The sequence below is a fragment of the Bos javanicus genome, chromosome 11 (genome assembly GCF_032452875.1).
Source record: "Bos javanicus breed banteng chromosome 11, ARS-OSU_banteng_1.0, whole genome shotgun sequence".
In the NCBI taxonomy this organism is placed as follows: domain Eukaryota; kingdom Metazoa; phylum Chordata; class Mammalia; order Artiodactyla; family Bovidae; genus Bos; species Bos javanicus.
In genome coordinates, this window is record NC_083878.1 from 48,540,935 (window position 1) to 48,550,679 (window position 9,745).

Below are 9,745 nucleotides of genomic sequence, written 5' to 3' on the forward strand. Positions count from 1 at the left end.
TCCACTCATTCATTCATTTACTGAGCCAAGTCCATGGTCAATGGAAATGTGATTAACCAGGTTAAGATAACAGAAAAGCAAAGTTATCTAATTTAAAAGCTGACTTGGTTCAGTGTCATGAGGAAGTGTTTAGTATTTATGGTGCTAGATTTCAGTCACTTGTGGATTTCAGTGTGGACTTTCATGTTGTTGGAAGACTTGGAAATACACAAGGTTCCAAGGAGACAACCTGGGTTCTGGGACTCACTTGCTGTACCTTGGGTAATGTATTTCCCTTCTGTGAACTTCAGTTTCTGCACATCTAAACTAGGGATGGACAGTGTCACCCTCTTTCTTGGAAGGGTGATAGGAGGGTTAGCTGTTTTGTGGCTACATGTTGGGACACAGTAGGTGCTTAATAAATTACACTTTTACATATACTTGAATGTCACTTAGACCTTTCATAAGATATTTTGTTGTCAAACTACAAAATTAGTGTCTGATAAGCCCTGCTACCCACAAAACAAAAATTATATATATGAAAATTCCTTTTTCTAAATCTGGTTAGCCCTTCCACTTCAGTCCATCTCTGGCTGCGGGGCACGTCCTCATCTCTACCTCTCCTGTCACTGGCCTAGAGGGGAACCAAGGTGCTCTGAGTCCCCAAGACCTGGTTGTCTACACTGCACTAAGAAGTCACGAAGGCATGTGAAAGGCTCTGTAGGGCACCAGCTGTATCCTGCTTCCAGGGGTGAGCAGAAGAGGTAAGGAGCCAGGCCAGTGAGAAATGATGGGGAGCCTTGTGAGGGACGGGAAGCAGGAGGAAATGAAAACTCATCAGAACAGAAAGCCATCCCATGCTTCAGGATCTTGAGATTCTCATCTCAAATCAAATGTCTGTTCTTTTTTCAACTGGTCCCATAAAGAGACACACACTTGGTGGTGGTGGTGGTGGTTGAGTCGCTAAGTCGTAACCGACTCTTGAGATCCCGAGGACTGTAGCCCACCAGGCTGCTCTGTCCATGGAATTCTCCAGGCAGGAATGCTGCAGTGGGTTGCCATTTCCTTCTCCAGAGGATCTTCCTGACCCAGGGATTGAACCCGTGTCCCTTGCATTACAGAGTGGTGTCCTGCATTGTAGGTGGATTCTTCACTGCTGAGCCACCAGGGGAACCTGACACACATTTGGCCTTGCAGTTTTAAAACACTCTGTTGTCGCCCTTTTTCCTTTTAATGAACACACTAGTTTCAAGGAACTCCTCTAATAACCCTAGTCTGAAATGCCACAGAATGTCAATTTGGTTATATTTTAATTTATTTGAACTATATCTTATCATCATCAACTATTAAAGGACCTGAAGCAGTAACTGAAGCATAATTGTATTTAATAATGATTTTCAGCCAGGCAAAATGCTCTGCTGTTTCAAAGTGCTTTCCAGATGATTCTGATGGGAGAGCTGAGAACCACTGCCCTAGACTATAACCATTCCTGAAAAACATAATTTTCCTCAGTGCTGCTTACCTGGCCCTCTTCAAGGGAACAATGCATCATGAATCATTTCTAAAAATGATTGAAATTACCTTTTCCCCTTTACATTCTACAATGTGGCAAATTCTGGAAAACATTTACCCTCACAGTTGAAAATGTGAAACCTCAAGGGGATAAATTAACTTTTATGAAATATAGTATCTTTTAACTCTTGGTTAAGAAGTTTTTGTCTCCACTTATATAGCCTCTTTATTTCATGAATGGGCATATTGAAAGGCTAGTTCATCTCTTCTCTCAATAAAAAATCCTGTTCCAGTAAACTCAGTGATAACTGTTTACCTGGTATACTAGGTGTGTGTTATCACCCCAGGCTCACCCCTGAGGGAAACTGCTCACATAACTATCTTTGGCGCTATGTGAACCTCGAGCATAATCAAATGAGCCAGGGTGGGCTCCTGACCTAAGAAAAGTCAGTTCTTACATTGATTGGTCAGTGACCCATGATGAAACCTGATATAAAAAGACAAAATGGTCCTATTAGAGTCTCTTGGTAATTAGAGACGGGAAACTGGAGCTGAGGGTCATGATGTAGAAAAGAACCTCAAAGGGTGCAAGCTAGCTTTATTATGAGGCAGCAGACACTAAGAATAAACAACAGCTGTGAATCAGAGTTGGAGAGAGAATGGAGCCAGTGATGTAAAAAGAACTTAGTCACGTGCATGGCAGACCACCCAAGCCTAAAGAGCCACCGTTTCTGCTGCTGAGGCCCCTGGAGGTGCCTTGGATCCAGGATCACCCTATAATTTCTACTCTCCCTGAGGCCTGGGGGTTAGTTCTGGGTGGTGTGAGGTACTCCTGTATTTCTGGCACATGTCCTTAAAATACAGTCACACTGCTTGAACTAACTTGTTAGCTTTACAGTCTTTTCATGTCTGTCCCAACTGGAGATGCCTTGCAACTAAATAAGCCTAATTAGAAAAACTAGTTAAGTCACTGCCATTTATTAAAATTAATCAATAATTTAAAATTTATATTTCCCCAAACAAATCTGGGAATGTTTAATCCATTAAGTTTTAAAACGTTGTTAAGTTTAATGTTGGTACCCCATGTTCCAAGTATCAGTTGGTACAATTTACATCATGTCTTATACTACTTCATCTTTGCAAAGACACCATACACACACAGATATACAGTTAATAACTGAGAAATCATGGATCTTCTGATCTATACTTTCAAGTTTGTTCGATCATGATACATCTGATAAGGATCATCAGCATACCAGTTTCGCCTCTTCCAGAAAGACGTTGTCATTTTATCTAAGAGCTTACTCTGGGTCTTATTGCAGAAGACAAATTCCCTCAGGCGTCTTTTTCTTGCAACCGTCTTTTTCCATAATTTTTTCTTATAACCAGCCTGTTAGATAATATCACAAAGACATTTACAACATTATATTATATAGAAAAAAACAGATTATCTTCACTACTTATGGTTTATAGGCCAACTGGGAACAGAGACTAAACTTTCATAGGGGCTGGTATGTTTTTTCAGAAAAATATGATTCTCAATGGGGTAGGCAGAGAAAGCATGCATAGTTTGAAACAAGTATTAATAACTTAACGGTTTTAAAAAGATTATTTAAAGTCACAGAAAAGAAAGCTAAATAAATTGTGGCTTGTGAAGTACAGGGTAATGATACACAATTTTAATAGCTAACTTTATATGCGTCACCTTACTATCTCTTCAACAGTAATGTACTATTATTCTGATTTTACATATAAAAGAGAAACAATTAGAGCAGTTAAGTAGCAGACTGAGGTCCCAGAACTATTTAGAGTTCTTAGCCGCTATACTACTCTCTTCCAAATGTCAAGGATAATGGAGTACTAGCTAACTGGTAACACTTATGTTCATTTATGGGAGCTAAGTATTACAAGGGCTGAGAAGCAGAGTTCTCAAGTATACTGTGTCATTTATCCTTTTCACACACTGGGGAGCAGTTTCTGTAATAAGTACTCTTTTGAGGAATAATGACTACAGGAAAACTACTAGGAAGAGTGCTGAAGGAATAGTTACTCCGTATGTTTAATCCAGAACTGCCTATATATCATCCATACATTATTAATTTTGAAGAATTTCTGAAGAAACAGATAATGAGATTGAATATAAAAACTATAATCACAGCTTATTTATTTTCTTTTTTCTTTCTTTTTTTTTGGCCTTGTGGCTTGTAGAATTCCCTGACCAGGGATTGAACCTGGGCTCTTGGCAGTGAAAACATGAAGTTCTAACCACTGGACCTCCAAGAAAGTCCCAATCATAGTCTATTTAAAGTAGAAGAGACCTTAGGTGCCATCCAGGTTAATGCTTGGTTAAAACCATACAGTAATTTACAGGGAAGGTGAGACTAGAACCTGAGCCATTGGAAAGAGCCAAGGGCTCCTTTAGGGCAGCATGCTAAGTGAACAAAACCACAACTCTTTGACGGAAAGGTGCCATGGGTTTCACATGCCTTAGTGTCATTGGTGGTTAGCAACTTCTAGAGTACAGTGATGCTTAGAAAGAAGGAAGGGTTATTTCAGAGTTCTGACTTTACAATGCCAGAGATTAAATGGTTACTTCTCATTACTTACAATTTTAAGTTGAAAGATTCAAAGCAAAATCCCTATATCTGTTTAACAGGTTTTCTAGTTTGCAAGCCAAACTGGGTCCCTGTGGATCTGATAGCTAACTACCTAGCTAGCTTACTGTCCTGCCCGTCACCAACAGAATTATCTCCTTCAAAGATTATTCTGTGGCCACTGAGAAAGTGCTTGAGACTTCTTAGACAGTCTCTAGGGTCAGAAATGGAATAAAGACTAAAAATTAGGAACACCTGGATGAAACTGTGCTGCAGAAAATAATTTGTTTTTATACAAATATTTTTATATTTACATTATACATGTAAGTATATATATATTTATACTATTTAAAATAATTTATATTATATAAACATTTATACAAATGTTTATACTAATGTTTTTATACATTAGTGTAGATTAACCCATCTGGATTTTTTTGTTTTCTTCTTAAAATCAGATTTTGATGAAGCAGGCTGTTCTGTATATGGAATACTTTGGGGGTCTTGAGCAGGGACTAGGTATTATGATTGGGGAGCTTGACCAGGTCATTTATACTACTGTGAGGGTTTCAGAGCCCAATAAAAGGGATTGTGGGAAGGCAGGCAAGGAAGACCAGCCATTTCATTTTGTCTTGGGTAACATGTGGACCTGGAAATAATTACTAGCAAAGGGGAAGGAATGTTTCCAACGCCACAAAATTCACAACTATCTGTTGAATTACTCAGTTCAGGTACTTATGGATTACATGAGCTTCTACTGACTAGTGTAAGAAATTAACTACCACAGGACTGTTCTAATGGAGAAATGAGCTGAGAGTGCCAGTCAACTTATTTGTCTACAAATTTAGGATAGTTTATAAGAGAGAAGATAATCCTTTTAACCCTTCAAATAGTGAGACCATCCTACCAATTATTTTATTTTCACAGGGAAACAAATTTTGACCTTTAAAGAATTGTTTGTTAACTTCCAAATAGTAAAAGGGAATTAGGATTTGAATAGTTATCATCAGTGTCCTAGAAAACTCGGGTCTTCAGCTGCTTTCTAATTACTACCCATTCTGCTTCCATGAATAATTAAGGATATGAATGAAAAAGCCCACATTCACTTTTACCACCTGTTGCTGTGGGAGAAGACAGAACAGGAATAATCTGTAATCTGTCCGAGTCCCCCTCTAGAAGCCGCGGTCCCTGATCAGAATTAAATACTAAGAGTTCTGTCTGATACGGTTGCCAATCATACACACTGAAAGACAAAAACTTGTAAAGTTAAAAAAAAGAAGGGGCGGGGATTATGAGGGGTTACTATTCCGCCATAAAGATTAAGTCACCTTGAGAACCTAATCCAGGGTCAGCTGGAAGTGCTTCAGTCCCAAACCTCACCATGGAGCTAAGTCCTTGAAGTCCCCTCTACTGTTTCAATGCTTGGAGCTTAAACAGAGCGTCCCTACAAGATACTACACATTAGGAGCCTCAAAGGGATTCTAGTAATCTTTAGATAAGCCAGATGTGTAAGAGACTTGAGAGGAACCTGTTCTGCAGTACAGACTTCTGCCATTGTGAATAATATTTTGTTATATGAATGCTAAAACATGTTTTCTTCACATGGATTCGCTTACATGAAGAGATGCCCACAAAGCTGGGACTCAAGCACAGCACTGTAAAAGCTACTGCTAAGATGTGGGGAAGATGTACCAAGGAACAGGCTAACTGAATTTTGCTTCAGTTCCATCTAACCTCACACTCCTTTTCTAAGCAAGTCACCACGTGAAGACCCACCTTCCTCCTTAGCCACAGGCCGCTATGAAGTCGAAGAAACCTATAGATGACAGCTTTCACAGTCTTCCTCTTGCCTTTTCTCGAACTGCAGTACGTTACAGTTCTGACTGGTGGCTTCAGGACGTTCGGGAGCAAGAGGGCCATTCTAAAACACATTTAAAAAATTTAAACTCAGCAATAAGACATTAAAGGATAAAATCCACTTCATAGAAATGAAAGCAGCAGCTCCACTGGAATAAAGATGACTTTCAATATACACTACTACTTCAAATGATCCATGATGCTACCCATAAGAATAGCAACTATCATCAACTTGCAAGCCCTCCATAATCTACTCCCTTAATCCCTGAGAATTTATGCTGGTATAGCTTAATCACCTGATCTCTTACCTACCTGCCCACTAGATTATAAACTCCTTGAGGGGGACTTCTCTGATGATCCAGTGGCTAAGAATCTGCCTTCCAATACAGGGGACGTGGATTCAATCCCTGGTGAGGGAACTAAGATCCCACATGCCGTGGGGCAACTCCTGAGCCAGCCTACTCTAGAGCCTGTACCCTGCAACCAGAGAAGCCCACATGATACAACTAAGACCTGATGCAGTCATATAAATAAATAAAAATTAAAAAACCTTCCTTGAGGGCTTCAACTTTTTTATCCTTGTATGGTTTCTGCCGAGTATGGTGCTGGGCACCCAGGAGTGCTTAAACTAAACCTTGGCTGACTGAATGAGCACCACGTGCAGTGAAGCCTTGTTAAGTTGAGCATCTTATCCAGCTTCTACTTTGGCTGACAGCTTCCACCCAGAAAACCACATCTAGAACATCAGAAGTGGGTCCTGAGTAGTCGTCTCCACTAACATACATATTCTCTAATCTTATCAAGCAAAGTCTATATAATCAACTGTTGGTAGGCACAGAATCTCACCTACTCCTAAGATATTGTGGTAGGCATGAAGATTTTAGAATTTTTGTCCAAGAGTCATGTTTACTAAAATATAATACTCAACCTATTGAGGACTGTGGCAGTCTGCCCACATGTCAGGTTTCTGACAGATGTGATCAGTCTGGGAGCAGAGGACACAACTGGTGTCTGAATATGACTGAAATGTCGGGAGGACAGTACAGAATTAAGACAGGCATTCTTGGTGCAGTTTCGATAGGCTGAAGATGCCAAAATGTTCAGGGGCCGTAAAATTCCTGCAGAGAGAGAAAAGCATGTATACTTAATATGACACTCCAAAATATGCATCCAGGGAGTTCCCTGGCAGTCCAGTGTTTAGGACTTGGTGTTTTCATTGCTGGGGCCTGAGTTCGATCCCTGATTGGGAAGCTAAGATCCTGCAAGCCAAGGGGCACAGCCAAAACAAACAAACAAAATACACATCCAGATATTTAAAACGAAGTAACATCAAAGCAACCAAGTGCTATAATTAATTAATGGGTCCTGAGCATCAGACTCACACATGGAGCTTTTTATTCTTATTGCGATATAGCTTATACACTACAACATTACCCATCTGTGTATAAGTCAATCCTTTTTTAAGTTAGAGAGAGATGCTACCACCACCACAATCCAGTCTGATATGTCCTAGTTTTGTGGTCAACAGTAGAGGACAAAACATATGTAAAGTTAATTCCCACCACCAGCGCTTACACTGTGATGACACAGAACTCCCATACGCAGGAAACAGCATGGCAGAGCTATGAAAGCTCCACAGCTCCTTGGAGAGACAGCAGAGTGGCAGAAAAAGGATTCATAAAGACAACATAAGAGGTACTTGAGTTTCCGTCTCAAAAATGAACAGGCCACAAGAGGGGGAGGCACAGTGTCTAGGTAGGATAGCACATGCAAAGGTGAGGAAGCTGAGACAAATCCTTGTTGGGAGCAGGGACCGGACCTAACATGGAGGAGTGGTGGCAGCTCAGAAGGCAGATTATGGAGGGGCTAGGTGTCTTCTCTATCAATCTTTCACACAATCACCAGACTCAGAGTCCACGGCTGCAAAGCAGAATCACTCACAGAGTTCGGGCTCCACTTGCAGATTCTGACTGAGACTAGTGAGGGACTCAAGAGTCTCAGATGAAGAAAACAATCTATGGTTACCAGTGGTTAAGGATAAACCAGGAGATTAGGACTGATACATACACACTACTATATATGTAATGGATAACTAATAAGGACCTACTCAGTAGGTCTAATAAGGGAACTCTACTCGGTACTCTGAAATGACCTACATAGGAAAAGAATCTAAAAGAAGTAAATATATGTATATGTATGTATGATCCACTTTGCTATACAGCAGAAAGTAACACAACATTGTAAATCAACTATATTCCAATAAAAATTAGAAATAATAATAATAGTGTGCATATTGATAAAACTCCACAGAATGATGGAAATGTTCGACAACTGGATGAACCATAGCCCACCAGGTTCCTCTGTCCATGGGACTCTTTAAAACCGTATCCGAATGATCTCTAACCTTTGCAGAAGTCTTCGGAGTGAAGGCAATCCTTCACTCCTGTCTCTCTTAAGACCCCTTGTACGGGGACTGAGGGAACCAAATAGGCACATCCCCTGCACACTGCCTGAATCTCATGCATACACCACGTCCCAGACAGGACGCAAGGAAATTTCCATGGATGCTGTTAGCCCTATTTTAGAGCCGTAGCCTCTTAAGTTCAAAGATATTAAATAACACCTCAAGGTCAAAGGTTGGGAATGACGGATCCTGGCCTTGGTGGAACTTTTCTGTCTTCGTCGCAACCCCCCTACCCCCACCCTCGTCCTTCGGGATTGTTTTCTAGGGAAAGAGGAATGGCTACGAGCCGGTACGGAAGAGGAAACCGGGGGAAACCCCAGGTCCGCGAGGGTCCAAGAATTTCGGCGCTATCTGGAGCTGAAATCGAATACAGGCCTCTCCAGAGAAAATTCGCAACAAGCTTCTGTCCTCAATAACGACCACCTCTCCTTTCTTTTTCTTTTCCTGTTAACCTCCACCCACGTTAAACGTCCACTCCCTCCCGCGCCAGTCCCCGCTTCTATGAAGGCATAAACCGAGGGCGTCGCTTCTCACTGACCGGAGGCTGCTCTCACCGCACCGGCGAACACGGAGGCCGCCATCTTGCAACGCTGCCGTACGGCAGCCGCATTGGGTCTAAAAACCTCAAGACAAGAGGGACTTTAGGAAAACTAACCTGGGCGGAGTCAAGAAAGGGAGTTAGAAAAAATGAATAAAGGGACGGTCAGATCTACCTTTATTGAATGTCTTCTATATGCCAGGCTGTCCTCCAGCGCTGTAAAACAAGTGTCTATATTATAGTGTTTGGCATATAGTAGGCTCTCAATAAATTCTTACTGAGCGTTTAATTGATGTATTTAAGTACCATCACATTTGAAACATTTTCTTTTTGCTCATTTCATTCAATTTATTTGAGGATACAGTGTATCCTCCCAAAGTTGGTATGCTGCTGCTGCTGCTGCTAAGTCGCTTCAGTCGTGTCCGACTCTGTGCGACCCCATAGACGGCAGCCCACCAGGCCCCGCCGTCTCCAGGATTCTCCAGGCAAGAACACTGGAGTGGGTTGCCATTTCCTCCTCCAATGCATGAAAGTGAAAAGTGAAAATGAAGGCACTCAGTCGTGTCCGAGTCTTAGCGACCCCATGGACTGCAGCCTACCAGGCTCCTCCGTCCATGGGATTTTCCAGGCAAGAGTACTGGAGTGGGGTGCCATTGCCTTCTCCCAAAGCTGGTATATGTTAGGCTAAATGGATAGGAAATAAGGGCACTATTAGAAATGTTTAAAAATTTAATTCCAGCTCTAATAAAATCAATGTAAATATCAAACATACATACACACACCCTTTTTTTCCCTCTAATC

The 9,745-nt window shown here is 41.3% G+C and overlaps 1 protein-coding gene across 3 annotated transcripts; it reads right to left on the bottom strand.

Moving 5' to 3' along the window:
* Positions 1-2,534: 2,534 nt before the first annotated feature.
* MRPL35 (mitochondrial ribosomal protein L35) lies at positions 2,535-9,036 on the bottom strand. Of its 3 annotated transcripts, none has more exons than XM_061432639.1 (4): positions 8,945-9,036; positions 6,871-7,060; positions 5,862-6,006; positions 2,535-2,881 (listed from the first exon to the last, which is right to left on the bottom strand). In XM_061432639.1, the coding sequence occupies exons 1-4, from the start codon at positions 8,985-8,987 to the stop codon at positions 2,693-2,695; spliced, it is 567 nt and encodes a 188-aa protein (XP_061288623.1). In that variant the 5' UTR covers positions 8,988-9,036; the 3' UTR covers positions 2,535-2,692. The 3 variants fall into 3 exon arrangements, with proteins under 3 accessions (XP_061288623.1, XP_061288622.1, XP_061288624.1); XM_061432638.1 differs by lacking the exon at positions 8,945-9,036 and adding an exon at positions 8,347-8,775; XM_061432640.1 differs by lacking the exon at positions 8,945-9,036 and adding an exon at positions 7,762-7,864.
* Positions 9,037-9,745: the final 709 nt, after the last annotated feature.

Coding starts and splice junctions, on each gene's coding strand:
- MRPL35 (XM_061432638.1), bottom strand. CDS start 8,467: ATGCATGAGATTCAGGCAGTGTGCAGGGGATGTGCCTATTTGGTTCCC. Junction 7,061..8,346: donor CTCCGAAGACTTCTGCAAAG/GTTAGAGATCAT, acceptor CTCTCTCTGCAG/GAATTTTACGGCCCCTGAAC. Junction 2,882..5,861: donor GCCTGTGGCTAAGGAGGAAG/GTGGGTCTTCAC, acceptor ATTATCTAACAG/GCTGGTTATAAGAAAAAATT.